This window comes from Oreochromis aureus, linkage group 11, assembly GCF_013358895.1.
Source record: "Oreochromis aureus strain Israel breed Guangdong linkage group 11, ZZ_aureus, whole genome shotgun sequence".
Classification (NCBI taxonomy): Eukaryota; Metazoa; Chordata; class Actinopteri; order Cichliformes; family Cichlidae; genus Oreochromis; species Oreochromis aureus.
The window spans coordinates 36,729,483-36,752,005 of record NC_052952.1 but is presented as its reverse complement, the minus strand read 5'-3'; the positions used below and the strand labels follow the sequence as shown (position 1 = coordinate 36,752,005).

At 42.8% G+C, this 22,523-nt stretch overlaps 1 protein-coding gene across 1 annotated transcript; it reads left to right on the top strand.

Moving 5' to 3' along the window:
* Positions 1-1,706: 1,706 nt before the first annotated feature.
* Positions 1,707-21,615, top strand: scn1ba (sodium channel, voltage-gated, type I, beta a). The gene is made up of 6 exons (XM_039619399.1): positions 1,707-2,949; positions 12,322-12,499; positions 15,032-15,270; positions 16,447-16,588; positions 16,809-16,880; positions 17,869-21,615. The coding sequence occupies exons 1-5, from the start codon at positions 2,892-2,894 to the stop codon at positions 16,873-16,875; spliced, it is 684 nt and encodes a 227-aa protein (XP_039475333.1). The 5' UTR covers positions 1,707-2,891; the 3' UTR covers positions 16,876-16,880; positions 17,869-21,615.
* The last annotated feature ends 908 nt before the right edge of the window (positions 21,616-22,523 follow it).

Genomic DNA, 22,523 nt, shown 5'->3' with positions numbered 1-22,523 from the left:
AAGAGGAAGCTGAAATGACAGAGTTAATGACATATAATGGGCTGATTGTTTACACTGCAGAGCAGCTAAACAGGTGTACCTAATGAAGTGACCGATGAGTGTATTTTAATCATTTGCACTCTCCCAGTAGAAACCTTCCGTCGACACGATGTCTTACAAAATAAGAAATATTATTCCGATTATTTCAGTAAAGAAGGAAATGCTTGTTTCCTTCTTTTTTGTAATCGATTACTTTTGAATTTTAAACAATTTAGTTATCAGATGTTTGTTTTTTAAAGAGTATAAACACGTTTGTAAATTTTGTATTATGACTTGTTGTACTCGCTTGCCCAGAACAGTCACAGTTTAGTCACCCATGGCTGATTTGTTTTCCTTTATTTTGTTTTAATTGATAAAAGGATGATAAAAACCACAAAGTTCTCCTTTCAGGTGATGATAAGAAAGGTGTGAAGCAGACAATGAAGTAAAATCTCTGACACTTTTATTTTGGAACTATTTTTCCAGCCAAGGCCGGAACTAAAGGAGACGGTTGAATCCAGACTCTGACTTTACTGCCCACTGAATAATGACCTCAGCTGCATTTAGACTGATCCCACTTAAGCCTCACTTTAACGATGCAGCTCTGTCAGCCATTGCAGGTACAGGATAATACAAGAGAAAAGAGATCCAGTGTTGTTCATTGCAAAAGCCCCCCAGCAGGGACAAAACTGTCTGAGGTTAATCCTGGTGGAAATGTTTGCTACATTTGTTTTCTGTTTCATTTCCATCGTACACTGAAAAAAATGAGCTACATCCAAAAAGTCGGCTCCATCTGCTGGCAGCCTGAGGTCTTTTGAGTTGTGCAGGACATTACTGAGGAGCGCTGTGGTGGTTTCTGTAGTTTTTATGTGGCTGTCTGCTGGGGAGGGGCAGGAAGCGGCTTTTAGTTGAGGCCAGCTCTGTCCTGGACAGTGCCCTCGACCCCACAGAGGAGGTGGGTGAGAGGAGGATGTTATCCAAGCTATGTTCCATTATGGACAACACCTCTCACCCCCTGGATGGGACCGTGGAGGTCCTGAGCCGCTCCTGCAGGAGTGACTGCTCAGCTCCTTCGTCCCAACAGCAGTCAGGCTGAGCATTATGCACACAGGAGGTATAATTTTCACTCCCACTGCACTTTATATGAATTTTATCGTATATAGTCACCATTTTTCACAGTACAAACGACTCTTTTTTACACACTATTTATTTCTAATATGTCTCTTATTCACTTTTCCTTCCTGACCCTTGTGCTGTTGTAATCTCCTGATAAACCAGTCAAGTAATGAAGGAGACTCCATTAAAATGAACGTTTTACACTTTAGTTCTGTAACAAATTTACATCTAATCACATCACATGACGTGAAGTCAGTATTTTAGGCATAAATCTTTTATTTTGTACCTCCCACCCCGTTAATGGCTAAACCCAGGCACCACGTGACACCGCTCCGTTACTCAGACCTGACTCTCCTGCCAGCACGTGGGGGTTTCTGGAAGGGAAGAAACCATCGCATAAAACCACTGTTGCCATAACAACGGCTCTATACCTCTCCCTCCTCCTCCTCCTCGTTCTCCATCCCTCTGCTGCTGCAATGCATCACAGCCTCCACCTCCTCCTCCTCCATGCACCTCCCCCCCAGCCTTCATCCATCCCAAAGACTGATTAGCGCGGCATCCTTGCGCTGACACATCATGTAATTTCTGGAGCTCTCTGTGTGTGTTTGTGTGTCCTCACTCAGGAATGTGAAGCTCGTTCTTAAAGCTGCTAAGAAGATTCCCCCCCCGTGTGATCGTGAAATCTCTCCGTTGTGAGAGAGAGACCATCTCTAACCTGTCAGTAGAAATAGGGGCTTCGAGGAGCTCAGTGAGGAAGGAGCGCAGGGTTTCTCCTCTAGAGGAGGATTTTTACAGGTAAACGGGACTGCGTTTGATTCAGAGGGAGAACAGACAGCCAGGCGGGCGCTGACGGTTTGGGTTCGGCAGATTCGCGCTGTGAGACCGGCGGTGAATTTAAAGACGGCCGCACTGCTGGAACGCACAGCAGGAATCGCGCACTTTTCCCAGAGACGCGCGGGATCACCGCCCGGTGCGTGCCACCTGTGCAGCTCATGCGCAGACAGCAGCCAAACCACGCATATGTGCGCGCACAGCGGGTGATTTCATAAGAGGGAAAACACAAGACTCTGCCCCGGAAGGTTCTGCAGACAGCAATAACTCTGAGAGACGCAATACTCAATCTTCCAAAGCCAAAGAGAGGCGCACGCTTCCCACTGCTTCCATTTGGCCCAGCCGAGCTCCACTCCTCCGTTTTTAAACTCAGGTTGTACACGAGGACAAAGTCAGCTCGGTGTTTCTTGTGGATTCATGAATGCAACATTTTGACAGACTCTCGAACTGCGCAGTCATCGCCAGCTCTCACAAACTTCACGTCTTCCATTTCCAGCAGTTTCCATCATCCCCCACCAGCTGAGCTTCAAACACCGGGCTTCCATTAGCTCTTACATTGTCTGGTGCAGGCAGTGTCAATAAGGAGACCTGAGGGTGTGCCACGGAGTATAAATAGTTGAACAAAGAGGCCGAAACCTGAGACCTGGTCTGATTCTTCCCTCTGGTAACTCTAGATGCTCAAACACTGAGAGGCGCACGAACAAACTGCTGCTGATGTGAGCTTTTTCCTGTTGTTGAACAAGGAGCAGAGCAAGAGGAGGACCCACCCACCCCTTAGATAAACAGGAGGTGACTTTTAGTCACAGTTGGAACGTCTTTGGCGTGTTTATGCTCTGAGGGTTTCCAGATCTGTCCTGTCTGTGTATGTGTGTGCGTCTGTGTGTGCACTGTTGAGAGACGCCACCACCACTCTGTCCTCTATCAGGATGTCCGCGGTGAAGGAGCTGCTGCTGCTGCTGCCTCTGGTCCTCCTGGCACTTGAAGGTGAGTGGTGACCCCACCTCGATGGTTTCTGTTGAGGTGTTTTCTGTTCTCTGTGTGCATCCGACTGTTTGTTGTTCCACCGAGGAGCCAAGAGCCCAGCTGTTCAAAATTTGAAATGAGATGAGGCCATGTGGCAGCTTTAAAATACCGAGCACAAACACACTCACACATAGCGACGCAGCATCTGGTGTGTGTCTCAAAAGTCAGGAACAATGTGTGCCTGTGTTCACAGAGTGGAGCGTCCATTAATGACTGCTTTTCATTATTTATTAACATACCCATGATGTTCTTGGTTAATCATTGTGAAATGTGATGTCGTCCAGTTTTATGTCGATAAACAGACCGAAGCTACAAACAGGCGGGCTGGAGAAGCTGGAGTCAGCGAGGATAACTTCAACAATTAAATGATCGATTAACTGGCAAAGAGTCGGTAACAGTGACGAGCTCCTGCAGATCTGCCTGCTCTCTGAAGTTGAAGCTTGTTTTTTATTTGTATGGAAACCAGGTTTATATCTGGACTTGATCCTTTTGTCTGGTTTTTAGGTGCAAGGTTCCCATTAGGTTATTATTATAGTAATTCATTTTGAAAGAGAATGTTGTCCAAGGAAACACTGAAGCTGTTGGGTCTTTTGTCAAAGTCTAGTTTTGATTGAAAACAACAAAGATCAAAGTTGTGTTCAAGACATAACTTTTCTGACCTTCTTAGTTAGAGGAATTGTTTTAGGAGGTTCTTTTAAGGACTCGGAACAAAATCAAACCAAACATCAAAGCTCGTGAAAAGATGAGCCACATTAAACTAGAACTGATGTCTTGTCTTTTGCATGCAGCACATAATGAGACAGAATTCACACAAAGATAAGGCGCTCGATACCATTAGTCTGCGTGGGTGGAGTGGATGTTGTGTCCGAATCATCTTCTAACCAGATAAGTTTTCAATCAAATCTCATATCACATCGAACAAAGACATGTGTGTTTGCTTTGTAACCAACGGCCTGACTGGTTACTGTTGAAACCACAACATCTGTCCATCTTTGGTGCAGTTTTTGCTGTTAAAACATGACGAGGGGGATAACCTCATGGCTTCTGCCATGTTTGCTAGCATCTGCACCTTCTGCCAATTTAGAGTCACCAGGTAACCTAACATGTCAGGTACGAGGTGCACAAAGAACAAAGACCTCAGGAAGGTTCAAACTCCTGTCACTCGATGAAGCATCGAGCCAGTGATGGACAAACCAGCATGTTTCTATATTATTCAGTTAAACAGTTAATCATTCAAACCTAAGACTAAAATTTATATCTACCCGATTTTAAATATGAACCTTTGTACCTTTTTTGCTCTCCAAAACAAAATCATATTTAGCCCTATGATACATATATGTGTAGATCCTGCCCACAGAGAGAGAAATGGACTATCACCGTCCCCCCGTTTTGCTGATGGAGTCCATCATTCATGCTTTTGTACATGCACTCTAAGACAGCTCATCCTCCCAGCATCATGCTGCATGCAGGTGTGTGATTTGAGGGGTTTTTGAAGTCGAGCACTCGGGTGAAAACCATCATCCTTTGACTAGAACCAGCTCCCTCTGCTCCTTCTGCATCCTTTCAGATATCACGTCTCACTTTCTCGCCTTCACAGGAATCCGGTTACCGGCATTTATTTATTTAAAGCAAGAGAAACACCTTCCAGTGATGTGTGGAAATAGCCTGAACCTCGCTATCCGTCACATTTTAATTACTGACGGTCTCATGAAACCTGCAGGCGTTTGAAAATGTTTCTAAATGTAAAGCCATCAATTCAGGTATATAAAAATAACAGTATGCAGTTGAAATCAGTATTGACCATAAAAACAAAGCATGCCTAACCAAGAGTGTTCTTTGATGAATTTCTCCCAAAAAAACCCTACAAAGCATTGAAAGTGAGATTTACTGAGCTCTTATCTCCATCACCCAGCTGCTCTTTAACTCACTCTCAGTCGCTCACAACAGTGCTGCATGTGCACGCGTCAACACGGCTTCATCCGCCCAAAAGTGAACACGTCAGAGCTGCAGGAAAGCGATCTGGGCAAAGTAGGAAGGTTACACAACGTCTGTCAGCGGGACGGACGGGTTGGTTGTGGGCCAGTGGGTTGGTTAAGGATTGAGAGTAAGCTTCAACATCTGCAGCTGGAGACAGGGAAGATAGAAGGCGAAGCACAACACTGGATGGATTCTGTCAAAGAGGAACAGAAGAGATTATGAGCAGTTTGAGAATTTTGAAGTTTGAGAATTTTGAAAGCCCCCCCCCTGTTTTTAAATCCATCCAAAAACTGACTTTAGCTCACAGAAAAAAGGTACCCTGTTTCTGATGACAAAATTATTATTAAAAAATGGCTTCAGCGTTTGTGTAATATTTCTTTGTTTTGAAAAGAAGCCTGCTTGATATTTCACATTTATTTTGCTTTTTATTTACAGATTTTAAGATTAACATCTTTATTTATCTTAATATTTGTTTAAAATTTTCAATGTTAGTGCAGACAGTGGTTGGGTTTCACGTAATCGTCTTAGAAAAAGGCAGACTGTGAGTAAAGTTGGTGCTGTAAATTGTTCCAAACTGAATGGTACTGACCTAATACTGTTACAAGAAAAACTACATAACTTAAAGAAGAGGTGTCCCTCAAGGTGCCGTACTTGGTCCTCTGAATTTTTATTGTTTTATTTCTTTTGTTAAGTTGATTTTTTTTTGATAGGATAAAAAACTTTAGAGCGTGGCTTCTTTGTTTCTTATGTGTTGTCATATTTATATTGTTACAATGGTGCTAATATTTAAGTTTCAAATAACGAGGTCAGTCTGGGTCTGTGTGATGTCATAGAGACCTGATATCCTGACATCAGACACAGATGCCCCACCCACCTGCTGTGGGACAGCCAATCAGGTGACAGTTGGCTTAAATGGGATGAGCCAAAGTAGCTTGTTTCACAAACATAATGAACCGAATAACGAACTTCTTTTGAACTGAGAATCATGCAAATCTGCCTGTAGTGGAGCGCAGATCTGGGAATGAGGAGAATTGTTTCTGTTTGTCATAACCACGATCCTCTCTGTTGGTAAAATTCGAATGTTTCTCGCATCGTTCATTTCTGACTGTGGGAAGAAACAACCGATCTGATAACAAGCTGTGGTTTTTAAAAAGCCACGGCAATCATTTGGCAGCTGCGTGAGATTTCCTTTCAAGCCTGACCCGAACCGTGTTAAAACTTAATGAGACTCTGCGCCCAAAGTTGTAACATGGCAGAGTCATTTAGTCTGCAGATGGCTTGAATTCCACGATGTTTAAATAACGGCTCCATCGCCATTACATCAGTTCACTCCATCCCCTGCATCACCAAGGAAGATTACATTACAGAGGAGCTCATAGCTTTACCAGATAAACTAATTATGACTACTCTAGAGCTGCAGTGCACTAAACCTTTAAAAAGCAGCTAACATGATTTATGTCTGGCACTTATCGAAAAACATGAGATGAGAAACCGGATTTCCAAGCATCTTTGTCAGGTGAGAAAATCTAAAAATAATCAGCGTCTGTCCTCTTCACAAACTGTTCGTCCTTCTGCGTGTGCACTTTCAGCCCATGATGAAACTACTAAGTTTTGCAGCCCATTCTTAAGAGGAATTAAATGCGTGGCACTGAAAGCTCAGAGATGCTTGGATCTTTTTTTTTTTGGCCTCACACAAATAAGGAGCTGCTGATTGATGTGCTTCATCTGAATGCAACAGGAACAAAAACATGATGTTATGATGTTCGTCTTCTCAGGCTGCAGCTGCCGCTCGCCTCTGAATCCGAAGCAGCTTCGTTTTGATTCTATTTGAGGTGAGATCCTTTCTAACCCATGAATCTGGAGCGAGAGACTGTGCCACGACCTAATTGCGGGCTTCGTGTGTCCCTCTCGATAGTGTCACAAACACGTGACAGGCAGACGCATGCACGCAAACACACACCTGAGCCTCTGTTCATCCAGCTGTGTGTGTTTGTAATCCTGGTGAGATGCTGTTGCTGCTTTAAAGGGGAGGCTTTGATGGGCTCTGAAGGACGAGGTGACCTTCCAGACAGCTTGGAGAGTAAAAAAAATCGCTGGGAACAGATTTGATCCAATAACGTTCTCAAGAATATTGAAGGGAAAATATTTCGGTTTAGCTTACAGGAAAAAACTGAAGACCTGTTGTAGACGTAATTACAGCTGAAGTGAAATCAAAGGATTTCATCAGGATGCCCACAGCCGTCACTGGAGATGTTTTATAGCAGATATTAAAGCACAAATGTAACTCCCTGGATGTACTGTGTGTATGGCGGCCCAATACTGCCAATAAATAAATGAAATATTGTTAAATGTGCCAATAATATCATTCATATTACTAACAGTGCTACAACTGAACATCAATAAATACAACATTTATATTTATTTTGTGTCTATTTTTTGTATTATTTTATTTTTTGCATTATTTTTAGTTTAACGTTTTTCACTGTTTTCTTTTCAGTGTTTATTTGTTTCTTTTTAACCCTGACCTCTTATTTTCACCTTAACAAAATCCAGTTGATCGAGTTGAATGAATGTACTCTGGTACAGCTGTTATAAAAGGGAAATTGTCTGTAATATTCCCAGTAAAGACCTGTGGCTGTAAACATGTCAACATTAACATTTTAACATGGGAGTCAGTGAATGACTCGCTGTTTGGAGTCAGCCTCTAGTGAACATAAAAATAATCTTTTTAAAAATAAAATGTTAAATAACATCTTAAATTAAAATTGTTGATTTTTCAAACATCCAAACTGAAACCCATGAAAAACATTGGAAATGTCATTTAAGAAAACTGTAAATGATTATTGCAGTTTTGTAATTTTTTTTATTTGTCTTTTTTCAGTTTAGCTTCAGCTGGTTTCCATGGTGATCTTGATTGTTTCTGTTTAGTTTTTATCGTTTAAAATTGCTCAGTTTTTTTTTCTGTGCCCGTTTGAGGTTTTATTTAAAGTGATATATTACAGGAGTAAATGTAAGAAGGTGAGACGTCCCAGCCAAGTAAAACGAGTTTCATATGTAGTTTTAGTGTCTAGCTTGGTTAGCTGTGATAAAAATTCTGCACTGGTATTGGTAGTTTTGGGGTTTTGTTTTGGTTTATGAGCGGTTTCATTCAGATTTTGGAAATGGGGGAAAAGTGATGTGCAGCCAGACTCTGAGACCTTCGGGTCACCGCAAGTCCAGGACAGACATTGTGCTGTTGCAGAGGAAAACATGAAGCCCTGCGTCTGTGCCATCAAACGAAAGCGATGCTCTCTGAGCTGTGTGTCTTTTTGTTTCCCTTGTTCCGGTGGAAAGTCCTTCGCCGGCTCTGTGTCGGGGGAAATGTCATGGATGCTTGGCATTACCCCGGGTCATATATGCCCACGGTACACGTTTGTCTGTGTGTGTTGGTAACCCGGCCACAGAAACAGATGTCGTCCTCACTCATCTCTTTTCCTGTCGCTTATCCAATTCTCTTTTCTTCCTCTTGTGTCCAGTTCAGCAAATAATCTTGATCCTTTCTGTATTTTCTTTAGCCTCCTGTGACATGCTAAGCTAGCTCACCTCACTGGGTGGATGGTCTTTTGTGCAGCTAAGTCAGGTTGTTTTTGCTTTGTAGTCCTCAGGAGGCAAATGGCAACTGATATGAGAGATTAACCAGCCTGTTGGGGGGAAAAAATCTCCTAATCTGCATTTTCCGTTGCATAATCACGAACTTCCGTCTGCAGATTACGCAGTGGATTTGCATTTTTGATGCTCTGTGTTTGTGCACTGCTGCTGCTGCTCTGAGGAATCGTTGCTCAGGGACTCGGCTGACTGTCTAGTCTGCACTTTGGATGTGAGCTCCTCTTTGTGTCTGCTTGCATGTTCGTCTCGCTGCCTTTTCGCTGCCTCAGCTTTGGACAGTCAGCAACATCCTTGCTCACCTCGCACAGTGTGGCCTCTGACTGCGTCACCAGCCTCCCTCCCTCAGGATCAGAGCCTCATGCTGTCTGTGTGTGTGTGTGCAGCTGGATTTACATCTGCAATGTAAACCCGAATGCATAAAGTAATTACACAGAATATGTTGTGTAAACTTAATATTAAACAAGGGGAAAAAAGTATTTTGAGTTCCTGTGACATTTTCTCCCTTTGTGAGGAGTTTCTCATTAACATGCACTGATGGAATCATTTCATGGCACTCATGTCTATTTCAACATGAACGTGTGTCTGATGTCATCTTGTCAGTGGGTGTGGTGAGGTTTGCAGCAGCAAATGTTGGTTAAAATATTCTGTATCACATGTTTGTTTAATTAGATTTATGAATGTTGTTAAGCTGTTCATATTGTGCTAATCTGTGACAACATGAGTGCAGTGGGTTGACCTGCAAACATTGAACTATGTTCAAGTTCTGCAGTTCAAGTCAGTTTTTTTTATATAGCACCAAATCACAATAACAGTTGCCCCAAGAGGCCCAACTGTCATACAACCCCCTATCAGCAAGCACTTTGGCAACAGTGGGAATGAAAAACTCCCTTTTAACAGGAAGAAACACAGAGTTTAGAAAGACTCAGAAAGACAGAGTTTAATAATGAGAAATGATTCAATGCAGAGAGGTGTATAAACACATAGTGAGGGAAGAAGAAACACCCAGTGCATCATGGGAACCCCCCAGCAGCCTACAGTTGTTGTAGCATAACAAGACAAAAGCAACAAAGGTCCTGCAAATACTGCAAAAAAGATAAAAATCAATCATCAAAAGATTAATAGCAGTTTTAATTAATTCATATGTGCACTGAGCCTCGTCATCTTGAGTCTGAGTTGAACTTTCTCGGGTTTACAGTGTGGCTTACGCAGCCAGAGCGCTCTCTTCTGTCTTCCTCCTGATCTCTGCTGTGGTTAGTTCCTGTTTTAACGTGTCTCTACTGTCTGTATTCCAGGTGTCGTGACTTTTGTCTCATGTCAAACCCTTCTATGTGTCTCTGCATGTCCTCTTCCTGGTGTCTCTTTACTGCCTTCCTGTTTCCTTTCTTTGCTTTTCATGGTAGAATCTGTATCAGGTAAAGTCAGCAGTACACAGACCTGAGTCTAAATGTTGTTGCACATTAATGCTCAGCTTGAAACTTGGTGGAACCTCTTTGTAGAAAGGAATGGCTATTGTTTGATTTGCTCCCCCGTGGGATTTCACTGGGGCATTAACTGATGACTGACTTTCATCGACCTCTATTGGCGGCCGAGGATTAGCCGCGGCGCTGACAGCTGGTGCAGCTTACAGCAGCGTGCAATTAAAGCAAACAATCAGATCGCATTTGTAACAGAGACGACAGCCAATTACAGCAGATATGAATCTGAAAGGGAAAATAATCAAATAAAGCAACAGCTTTGTTTTCCACTCACTTCTGTCCTCTGAGCGGTGTGTGCAGACGGTGTTTGCCTCAGGCCTGTTTGCTGTTCAGCAGGCTCGCCTCCCAGAAAACCCCCAAACCCCGGGCCTACCTGAGCTCCCGCGCTTTAGAGCAAAGTCATGATATTCAACTTTTTCACGTTTCTAATAACATATGAGAAAAAGGTGCTGAGACTTAAGCAAGTGACAGCGAATGGTGGTAAACGAGTTCAGCCAAAACACACACCCATGAGGAAAAAACTGTATATTTAAAGTGTTATAAACTGTTTATTAAAAATGGACATGCACCATTGTGGAGGTACGTAATGACGACATGAGAGCTCACAATGTTTTACTCCAACTTTAATCTCGGCTTCAACCAACCGAACTCACAAGGCAGCAAACACCTCCTACAGCCCCCAAACATCACCCCTCTCTTTCCCTTCTCACTGGGTGTGAGTGGAGCCCCCTAGTGGTCCACCACACCATAATTTTTTTTTTTTTTTGGCTGCCAAAAGCGAGCAGACTTGTTTGGTGGAGCTCTGAATTATGAGCTGTAAGTTGCGTTCATAAATTATGAGTTTGCAACACAAAGACTATTAAAATCAGCTCGCAGCTACCAGGCGTTTAACTAAAATCCAGTTTAACAAATCTTCTGACATCGTGACGAGTGAACCAGGCTTCAGGACTGATAGCTGCTGCTCTCTCCGAGTCACTTATCAGGACGCGCTTTCTGCCCAAAATTAAATACAGCTTGTTTGAATGTGGCTTTTCCCCAGGCACTCGTGTAATCACTCATCCCTGCTCTCCAAGTCCTCTGCAATCATTGCGCTCTGGCTCGGGTTCGGGTGTTCTCGGGTCCATCTGGGGGGTTTTGTGGTCTGCTCCAGTCTCTTCTTGTAATGCGACAGCTGTCGGCTCAGTAGTGTTTGGGTTTATATTTGTGAAGCCTTACATTGTGTTTTTTAACTCTCTCTTCTCCTCCTTCCTCCCCTTTTTTCCTCTCTCTGCAGTGCATCATACAGCATTTACCCCTCTCCTCTCCTGCTTCCCCATCTCCCCGTGCTTTTCCTGTAGAAATGGCTGTTAATGACTGATGCCTGTGCTAACCTTCTCTTTCTTCCCTCTTTCATTGCTCCTCTCCCACGTCCCTCCGTGTGGAAGCTTTTCGATTGTGTGTTTCTTCTAAACGTCCGAGGAAGTAAAGAAACAGAGTGGCGTTTTTGCGTGCTCACGGACGACGTGCAGCTGCTGTGTAATGATTTTTCTGATCAGCGTTGTGTGCTGTGTGTTTCTGTCCTCTCCCTCATTCCCCTCCCCACCATCTTACGATTCAAATCAAACGCTTCCCAGAGGTGAGAGTTGAGAATAGCACAAGATCATTGGTTGAGAGCGATGCTGAGGCCGCAGTGGAAACTGCAAGGTGCAGTGTGAGACAGAAACATTTGGAGTTGCAGGTGTGTAACTCCTGGCCGATGAGAAGTATGTGTCATGATGATGATGGCATATATAGACTCACGCTTCTATATATGAATTTAGCTCAGTTAGCAGTGGCCAGAATGCAAGATAATGGTATCGCTCACTGCAACCTCTTTATTTCCCCCCAGTTTCAGTTAAAAAACACCAGAAGTGAAAATGACTCTAAACAGAGAACCCAAACTTACCAAATCTAATCCATCTATGAGCTGAAACGATGAGGGGAAATAAAAAATTGCAAGAAAAAAGCTATGCCCGATACAAAAAACTCGCATGTAATGAGCATTGGGACCAAGCACGTAAAAGTAAAGTAGCTAACATTGTTTTCTCGAGTACAGTTTAGACAGTTTGCCTGCAAGTACTGAGAGAAAACACCAAATTCAGCCTTTCCTTTGAGTCACGGGCACATGACAGAGAGGAAGACGCCACTCACGGCAGTTACCTCTGACCCCGTGACCCGCAAAAAGACAGAAACTAACTGCGTCTCCCTCACTCTGCAGCGCCGCTGTGCTACGGGGCCTGCGTGGAAGTGGACTCGGACACAGAGGCTGTTATCAACGAGGGCTTCAAGCTGGGCTGCATCTACTGTAAGATGAGAGGCGAGGTGGATGCCACGGCCACCGTCAAATGGTCCTTCAAAGGTTCAGGCGACAGCGACTTCTCAGATGTAAGCACGGAGTGATGACTTCAGGGAGAGCTCTTTGAGAACACCGCGTTCTTAAGCTGGGAGGCGGTGACAATTAATGGGTGGTCTGAAGGGGCATAGAGCTTCTGCAGAGCGAGGGCATTTTTTAAAGTGAAGTGGCAACATGTCCATGGGATATCTGGCAAGTCGATCAGAAATAAAATCTGAAAACTAGTCAAACAATTAGCGAGTTATAAAGATCTTAGCACAGAATATACAAGGAAACTGATGTCATTCACTTTTTCTGAAGCCTCAGCTTTTGGTTGGTGTTTGGTTAACAAGCTGCATCCATAAACTGTGGAGGTGAAATGTATGGCATACTGCCTATTCGGTGCTTTCACTTCTTGGATGGTGTGTTAGTACATTTAGGCCCACAGCAGTCATGTTATTTATCAGATGGTTGGATGAGCTGTAGATGCTCTTCAAGCAGAGACCAAATCCTGTTTCTTCTTTTATTTTATTTTATTTTTTTACCTAGCTGTAAACATCTTTGATTCCATTATAAAGTTGGACATTTATATTTAAATGTTGTGGAGAGGTATGCCTGTTATGCTTACATATCCCTAAAATAGCAGTGGTGAAATTTATTAAGCCAGAAATATCGTAAAGATGTTCTGGAGCTAGATGTCTCAGATGTCTCAACACACACATCATCACAGCAGCCTCTCCTCTTCTGGGAAAATGATGGCAATGCATTTTTCATGAGGCAGAGCAGAGAGATGCATTTTCCATGACAGGTTTTCAGCACCAACTGAAAAACATCTTTTACTTACTTAAGGAGACACAACCAGGCACATCAAAAGGCCATTACGCCGTATGCATACAGCAGGAAAGATCCCATTAGCCTTGAGCTGCCTTTTAGTTTCAGCATCCATTGATTCACCAGCAAGTGCAGATATGAGATGTAGACTGCAGCTCAGTCAATATCGGGAAGAGATGTGGAGACCAGATGTCTGTTTCTTTAAACATGCATGGAGTCATTGATCAATGGCTCTGAGCAGCATTCACAGCATTGTAAGATGGTGTGAATGCAGGAGGATTGCCATGATTTATTCATCGGGGAAACCAAACATCCTCTGCCTAAGAGCTACATCGTCAGGCCAGGACTCTGCAGTCTATTCACACCTACAGGCCAGTGGACACTCTTTCAATGAGGATGTACACATCCTGGACAGGGAGGAACGCTGGTTTGAGGGCGGAGTCAAGGAGGCCATTTACGTGAAAAGGGAAAGACCATCTCTGAATGGAGGACGGGGGCCTAAGGGTACATCTGTCACCATCTTACAATGCTGTGATTGCAGCCATTCCCCAACTCTCTGTGAATGGGACTCATGGCCATTGATCAATGAGTTTGATCAGTGGTTGTTGATCAATGGTCATGAGAATTTGCATATCAATGGTCAAAGAACTGACCTCCTTTCAGTCATTATGCAAATATGCTGTTTATAAAGCTGGAAACCTGCAGTCAGCTGAGACTGAAGAAGTCACCTGGATGAGTGACGAAACATTTCTCCCACTGAAAATGTCCAGATGAACAGAATCCACTTTCTGGGATTTCATTACCTGGATGATTGAGCATGCGTCAAGACGTGAAAGATGCTCTGATCTTAAATATGACCATTTTATCTCTATTAATCGGCTATGTACTGCAGGCCTTTAAGGTGGACATAATTAAACCTTTTTTTTAAATTAAACTGTCACTTGACCAGCTGTCTTAGCTAATTATAGGCCAATCTCCAACCTTCCTTTCATATCAAACATCCTTGAAAGAGTAGTTGTCAAACAGCTAACAGATCATCTGCAGAGGAATGGCTTATTTGAAGAGTGTCAGTCAGGTTTCAGAGCTCATCACAGCACAGAAACAGCTTTAGTGAAGGTTACAAATGATCTTCTTATGGCCTCTGACAGTGGACTCATCTCTGTGCTTGTCCTGCTAGACCTCAGTGCTGCGTTTGATACTGTTGAGCATAATATCCTATTAGAGCGATTAGAACATGCTGTAGGTATTACAGGTACTGCACTGCAGTGGTTTGTATCATATCTATCTAATAGACTCCAATTTGTACATGTAATTGGAGAGTCCTCTTCACACACTGAGGTCAATTATGGAGTTCCACAGGGTTCAGTGCTAGGACCAATTCTATTTACATTATACATGCTTCCCTTAGGCAGCATCATTAGAAGACATAGCATACATTTTCACTGCTATGCAGATGACACCCAGGTGTTGCACCTGTATAGTTTATGGATGCAGTTTTCTAATCAGGCTTGCTTGTGTTGGGCAATGAACACAGCACTCTACCCTCTCCTTTCAAATATAACTCCAAAAACCAAAACCATTCAAATGTGGAGAATCTTCTGTATAATGAAATGATTAGAGTGATTTCATGTGAAGCCTGTAAATAAATATGATTTCACAACAAAGAATGTCAATTCAATCCAAGAACAGGTAGAAAAACATGTGTAAAATGTAAAATGTGTAAGTGTAAAATGATGTCTTTCCCTCCCTCTGCCTCCTCTTCCAGCTGTACATTTATAATAATGCAGGGGGACGAGATCATTGACCCACGTTTCTACGAGCGTCTTGTCTGGAACGGCAGCAAGCATACCAGGGACCTGCAGGATGGCTCCATCTACATCCTCAATGTGACCTACAATGACACTGGAACCTACAAATGCGAATTTAGCCGGCTCCTCAAATACAGCAACTATGACTACCAAACGGCCATCGAGAAGAACATCACCATTAATGTGGTTGCACGGCGTAAGCACTGCACCCAAACACCGACTGACTCATACTTCCTGTTCTGGTTTACTGATTTTTGCATGAATTCATGCTGAGGTGTAGTTCTGAGATCAGGCCTCATTTCTCACACTTCTTTTTATTTATTTTTTTTTATCTCTGGTTAGTGTAAACTAAGCAACAGAAGAATAAAGCCAACCAGCTAACTAGAGTTACTGAACTGGACATGCTGGCTGTGTGTAATGTCATTATCTAGCAGATAGGATCACTTGGCGTGTAGTAAACCCGATACAAAAAGTTTGTGCTCCAGATTTATGAGGTGAATTTTCAGTATTTCTATAAGTTCAGCTGCTTTGCAGACATCTGTGTCTGTGTGTTGTCCACAGTGTCGGACGCTCTGTTGGTGCATCTTTTTAAGCAAGCTAGTTATTTAACAGATTATTCAGCACTTTCCTCCTCTGGGAGAGAGCAGCACACCCTTCGAAAACAGCAGTCCTGGATGTTGAAAAATGGTGAGCGACACACTGTCTCAGTGATGTCATCACTCAGTTCACCGCTAAAGGACACCTTGTGTGCAAATGAGCCACATCAGCTGGGTTAAAATACGTTGCAGCATCACATCACAAAGCAACTCTTAAAGCACCGAAAAACAAATCACAACAACAGTTTCCTTAAAGTGATTTATATTGTAGGTAAAGACCTGCAACAATACAGAGAAAACAATTATTGTTTTTGCTACCAAACAATTAACTAGATGCTATTTTTTACTGATTTATTTAACTCAAAATGTATCATGTAATCTAATTTACAATAAAAATCATAACGATGATGTAGAAGTCTCAAAAACTACCAAATATGATACACTTGGCTTTACAGGTTAAGCACATCCTTTATAAATTAAGAGGTGTCCCTAACAAAGATGAGAGACATGAGCTCTCCAGGGTCCTGATTCTGCCTGAGGGTCTCCTCTCAGTAACGAGGTCAGTGTATGCTTAAGTAAAAGAAAGATTATGAGTTAAACACTCATTTTAAGACACTTTTTTTCTTCTCTTGGATCTTTATGATGTCATAGAGGGTCAGGTGGAGTTAAAACAGCTTGTTTCAGAGGGAGGATGAACTAAGATAGGATCAAGACAAATGAAGATTTTGAACTATAAACATCCAAACATCCAAATTCAACCCTGTGCATCTCTCTAGTTACCCGGGGAATGGCGTCCATCTTGTCTGAGGTGATGATGTACGTCTCCATCATCGGGCTGCAGTTTTGGCTCTTGGTTGAGATGATTTACTGCTACAGGAAGATCTCGGCAGCAGGAGAGGAAGCTCTGAGAGAGAGCGCGTGAGTACCGCCTAAAGCACACGAGCAGTAGCAGCCCTTTGTTTCCAGATCCTGCTGGGCCGTCCAAATGTCCTGACGTCCCACCTTCCGACCTCGTTTTTCCATCCTACTGTTACAATCTGCTGTTTTCAACATGACATTCTCCTTTTCCTCTCACTGAGCTGACATCTTCTGATTCTGATTCTTGTTTCTCTCCTTTCTCCTTCTCGCTTTCTTCCAGGGAGGAGTATTTAGCTATAGCATCGGAAAGTAAAGATAATTGTGCAGGTGCACAAGTGGCAGAATAGCACCGGTAGGTGTCGATCTGTGAAATTCTGAATTCAGTTTCTTTTGTTTTCTTTTCCATTTTGAGAAAACGCAAAAAGGGCGGGTTAGGAAGTCATGCAGTAGTCAGATTACATCCAAGAATCACCCAGACACATAAGAGCACATATGTAAGTAGTTTTCATGTCAACATATAAGCCATGCATTTGCAGCAAAGCTCACCGTAGGTCAGGCCTTCTTTTACTTTTCTCATCATTTTACTGAAATCTTATTTTACTTGTGTGAAAAACATAAATTAATAATAAAACTCTGACAAATTCCAGTAATTATGTGTTTTGAATCAGTCTGGTGACCCCAGGCTTCATCTTACAAGCGCCTCTCGTTAGATAGCTCCACTCAGGCGGGAGATCTTCAAAATAACAGCATGAGGAACATTTAGAGAGCATTACATGACATTAATACTTTCAGATTTTATGCTATAAGAACACCTGATCAGCACTTACGCCTGACCTGTGCTCACAGCACAGCTCTGTCCAGAAAACCAGAACTGGAGCTGTGGAGTTTACACCCAAAGCCCCCAAAGAGACCCACAGACTCTAACACCTCATCAGGAGCAGCGCGTCAGGAGTGCTGCACACCGCTGAGCCACATTATGGCTCAAACAGCTCCAATTTCAATCTTTAGTTTTGATTTTTAACCTGAATTTGGCCTTCAAAGCGTGATGATTTTGTTTCCACTGACTGTTGCTACATGATCTCATTCTCACTGAATTACAGAGTAATGCCAGCTAAGGTGTTAGGAGTTAACAGCAACAGCATTTTACTTTGTGGGAATTTGGAGGAATAGTGGTGCATTTTACGAATAACATTTAAGTTATTGATGAATTATGTGGGCTTTTTATGGCCCCTGGACCTCATGTTTGAAACCGGTGCTTTAAATTTAAAAACTGAGCTCACTGCCTCACATCGCTCGCTTGCAGTGACTTACAGTTTTCTTTGTTTTTTTTCAATCTTCAGATTGGGGAAACGTTCAAGGCGGCTTCTTTGAGGAGTTGCTTGTCCTCTTGTGTGCCCTCTCCCCCCCTCACCATCCTCTCCACAAGCTGGAAACATGGAACCACAGCAAGGAGAAAGATCTTCACAGAAAGTTTTTTTTTTTTTCCTAAAGTGACTTTCTGCAGCAGGATGAAGGACGAACTTTCTGAGAGAACACACGGATGCATCAGGTCTTTGTTAAGCTGGACAGAGGGAGGGAGTCATGCTGTATATAGGTGTATAAGTCTGCACAGAACACATGTAGGGTCTATTATACGCTATATATTCACTAACTGCATGATTACAAGTTTATCAAGAAATACTTCATCACTCTCCATGTGTTGGTGCCAGTGAGTGTTAAAATCCCTGGTTTCCTCTGCAGGTTCACAAAACTGTGGAGCCAAATAAAAACTGTTTATCTATATAACCACGATAATCAGTTTATACTACAAAATAATGTAAAATACAAATATAACTGCAGGTCTATCTTACGTGCAGCTCACTGTTCATCAGCTGGAGAAAATGTCCACACATCCAAACACTTTGAACCTTTTTAACCTGCAGGACGTGGAGCAGCTTTTAATACAGATGATTTTGAGACGGTTCTGATTGTCTGATTAAAGTTTCTGCGCACATGAAACACGACAGCTTCACCTTCACACGCAGCAGAAAAGTGCTGCTAAATCTTTATTTCACCACACAAATGTTACCTTACAGACAAAGATGCACTCACAGGTTACAATGGACATATTCTGCTTTTCCTTATTCTCCGTCATATATACATTCCTATGATGGCGTTCAGACCCCGAACTTTCAGCCCCAGAAGCTTCTAGATGAAGCTGTCATCCTCCTCCTCAGAGGCCAAATCCTGTTTTTGTGTCAGGCTGTAAAAATGTTTATTTCTGCTGCAAAGTTTACTGTAGAGTCTACAGGGACCGACTCCCTGCTAGAGTTAGGCTCTGGTGGACATTAGGGGAACTGCAGCAGCCTCTGCAGCTGTTTGCCCTGTGCTGTGGTGGTGCTTGTTACTGCTGGAGTCTTTTTGTTTTGGTGGAAGATTTGGGGGATTGGGTTCTAGCACCAGCCCTGCACTGGTGAACAAAAGGCATGCAAAGCTACTCCATTTCAGACCAGCAATATAAACGGAGCAGGAATGAGCAGAATAGGTCTGCTGCAGCAAGTTTTAATGTTCAACATTAGATCCTGTTTTATCTCATGTACGTCACAGGCCAGGTTAAAAAAGCCTGGCAGGCCTTTTCAGCAGCTGTTTAAACTGGCTGTTTGACACAAGGAGGCTCGCTGCTCATTTGAATTTGCCCTTCAAAGTTGTTTACAAGCATCAGTGCTGAAAAACAAACAAACAGTGACTTCCTGTCACAGATCAGAAGCTGATGCCCCCGAGAAAGTGTAACGCTCAGCAGCTGAACGTTTCCCACTGATGTTTAGCTTCACACCAATGTCTTAGTGTCTTTGTAGAAAACTTAAGGGCTCAACAAGCTATTAAGCTATTATTTGCCCACACAAGCTGCTGTGGGCAAATGTACCACAAACCGTGCCCAGTGTGCCTCCCGGAGAGAAGCCAGTGGAAACACAAAAGGGAAAAAGGTGAAGCCTTGGCTTTTAAGAAAAACATGTTTCCAGATAGCCACTAGATGGCAGCTCAACACTGCCAGTCTGCATGTTTACTGCTCATCTGTTGTACAAAAGTAAGTTTCATACTTTGAGAGTTTAAGGAGGAGACACACGTACCTGCATGCTGCGTGTTGGAATAATGCAAAGGCGGAAAAGTGACGTTTTCTTTTCAGTACAAACACCAAAAGTTTGAGATGCTAAAAAAGAACAAATAAGCATCCATGCACTCCTTTCTAAGTGATGTTGTTTGTGCTTTGAATACATTTTCCTGCACAAATGAAGAAACCAGTGAAACGAGAAGAAACCTTCTGCTCGTGCTTCAGCAAATCAAAAACTGCAGTTTTAGGTGTGGAAATGTTGCTTACTGGAAACAAAATGAAATAAAGAAACACTGAAATAAATCAAACTTCTGACACAATAAGCTGTTCGAGTCCTTTACATGTGTGTCGGGTTAATGTGCAGTGAAGTCTGTGAATGAAGTAAAACTGAGCTGCAAACACTCGAATTAGTTTTTAAAGTAAATTCTGCATTTTATTGTAGATTCTGTTCCTGGGTGGTCACATGTTAGTAATGTTAGTTATTCATGTTATATGTTTGTGAGCCAAAGACAGTTTTTTCCAGTCCAGGATCTCTATGATGTCACCTCACAGAGGAGCTGAAAGATTTTCTAAGAACAAAGTTGAGTTTACGGCGACCCCACTTGGTCAGAACGTGCAGAGCTCAGCGTAACGGTGACTTTATGAACTTCAGTCTTCAACAAGTGAAAAGTTCTGTGGGGTTAAGATCAGGTGACTGACTTGGCCATTCAAGAATACTCCTTTGCTTTAATAAACTGAGTTGCTTTGGCTGTTTTGGGTCATTGTCCATCTGTTTTATGAAATGAGGCCCAATCAGTTTTTAGCAGTATTTAGCAGGATGTGAGCAGACAGTTTGTCTCTGAACACCTCAGAGTTCATTCAGCTGCTTCTGTCCTGAGTCACATCATCAATAAACACTAGTGTCTCAGTGCTACTGGCAGCCGTGCACGCCCAAACCATCACACAGCCTCCCCCGTGTTTTACAGACGATGTGGTGTGTTCTGGATCATGAGCTGTTCCACGCCTTCCTCTTTGTTTCAGCCGTCCAAAGAATACTTTTTAGCCTTTCTATTCTTGAGGCCCTCTGTATTTACTTTCATGCAGTCTTCTCTTAAGGTTAGACTTGGATATCGATACGCCTCCTGGAAAGTGTTGTTCACTTGATAGGCTGTTGTGAAGTGGTTTCTCTTCACCATGGAAATTATTCTGCGATCATCCACCATTGCTGTCTTCTCTGGACGTCCAGGTCTTTTTGCGTTGCTGAGGTCACAGTGCTTTCTTTCTGTCTCAGGATGTACAACACTGAAGACTTTGCAACTCCTAATACTGCAGCATTTTCTCTGATGAGGTTTTTCTGCTCCTTTGAGCGCATGTGTGGTGGATCATAATTTGGTGGATCATAATTTGGATTAGTTTTGGAATTGTACATCTCGGTTCCTTACATTTCATGTCATGTCTTTATTAATGTTTTATTTGTTGCTTTGACTGTTTCGAATAGAATATGCAGTGGGAATATAGAGGGAGATAAGTAGTGAAAGTTTTGTCTGGGTTGATTGTGCGTCGATCCATTGGTAATGTCTCAGGGCTCCAGTAGGTGGGTTCGCGCGCCTCCTTCACTCTTCACCCTTCAGACGAGTGAGAGCTCCGTGTCTGTACCGTTCTTTCACCTCTCCTCACTATTTCCCCTGTTTAAGGTAACTGCCATGCACAGAACTGTACAAATGTGTGTTACTGTTGATTATTACGTTGTTATCATTGTTCATTATAGCGAAAGATGTGAATTGCGGACTGTTTTTGGCTGAGACGTTCCAGTTAATCTCTGTTGCTGTGTATGCTAGTTTTCGCTAGTACTCCGCCATATTGTGTGAATATTTTTATGTTACTGTCTGTATAGGTTTTTGTCCAGTGTTAAAGTTAATGTTGTCCAAAGTATTTTTATAAACTCAATACAGACGAGTGAGAGTGAGAGCTGCGTGTCTGTGCCATTCTTTCACCTCTCCTCACTATTTCCCCTGTTTAAGGGCACAACACATGTTGTCTGTTCACAGCAAAATCTTCCAAATGCAAACACCTCAGACCAACTCCAGATAAGTTCTACATAAAAGGAGACCTTTTATTTCACAGACCCATGATGGACTTTTTGTAGTTTTCAATGCTGGTCTGTGGCTGATGCAGCTGTATGAGACACACACTCACTGGCCACTTTATTAGCTACACCTTGCTAGCACCCTTTTAATTCTTCACATCACAGATTCAGAAACATCTCTGACATTTTGGACCATGTTCATGTGATAATGTCACACAGTCATAAAGGGATGGACATGGTCAACAACAACACTCAGGTTGGCTGTGGAGTTTAAATGCTGCCATGCTGGAAGTGAGGGGAAAATATCGCCCACAGCAGCAGCCTGAGCTGCTGATACAGGCAGGAGGGGTCATGCTTTCATGCTGTTTACAACAAATTCTGACCCTGATTGGTGCAGAAATCAAAACTCAGACCAGGAAACATCTTTCTATCTGTGTAGATCGTAGCACGCGTGCTCTGCTGTGGATGTGATTGGCTGCTTTGCATTAGCGAGTTGTTGGCCAGGTGGTGACTGGGGAGTGGACAGGTTCTGTCTTCAGACTGTGACACTGTGAAACCCGATATCTTTGCAATTTTTGAATGAACCTATATTTATTTTTCAGTCCTGAAAATTGGATGGATTTATGAAGTTCTGATCAAAAAGCAAAAATAAAAACCTTTTATATTTCCGCTCAATGAAGGTGAAATTTTGCACGACTTCATTAATATATTAAAATTAGGTGATTTGAGCAGAGCAGAACGTAACGCAGGAGAAATGAAAACCCGATTACTGCTGAGCCAGCAGAGCAGCTCCAGGCGTTAAGGTCAGTGTTGGGACTGAGAAACGCTGACACGCTTCTGCA

What these genes read in the sequence shown, in the direction of transcription:
- scn1ba (XM_039619399.1), top strand. Translation starts at nt 2,892, where the DNA reads ATGTCCGCGGTGAAGGAGCTGCTGCTGCTGCTGCCTCTGGTCCTCCTG. An exon ending in GGTCCTCCTGGCACTTGAAG is followed by an intron (nt 2,950 to 12,321) that starts GTGAGTGGTGAC and finishes CTCACTCTGCAG; the next exon opens with CGCCGCTGTGCTACGGGGCC. An exon ending in GAAGCTCTGAGAGAGAGCGC is followed by an intron (nt 16,589 to 16,808) that starts GTGAGTACCGCC and finishes GCTTTCTTCCAG; the next exon opens with GGAGGAGTATTTAGCTATAG.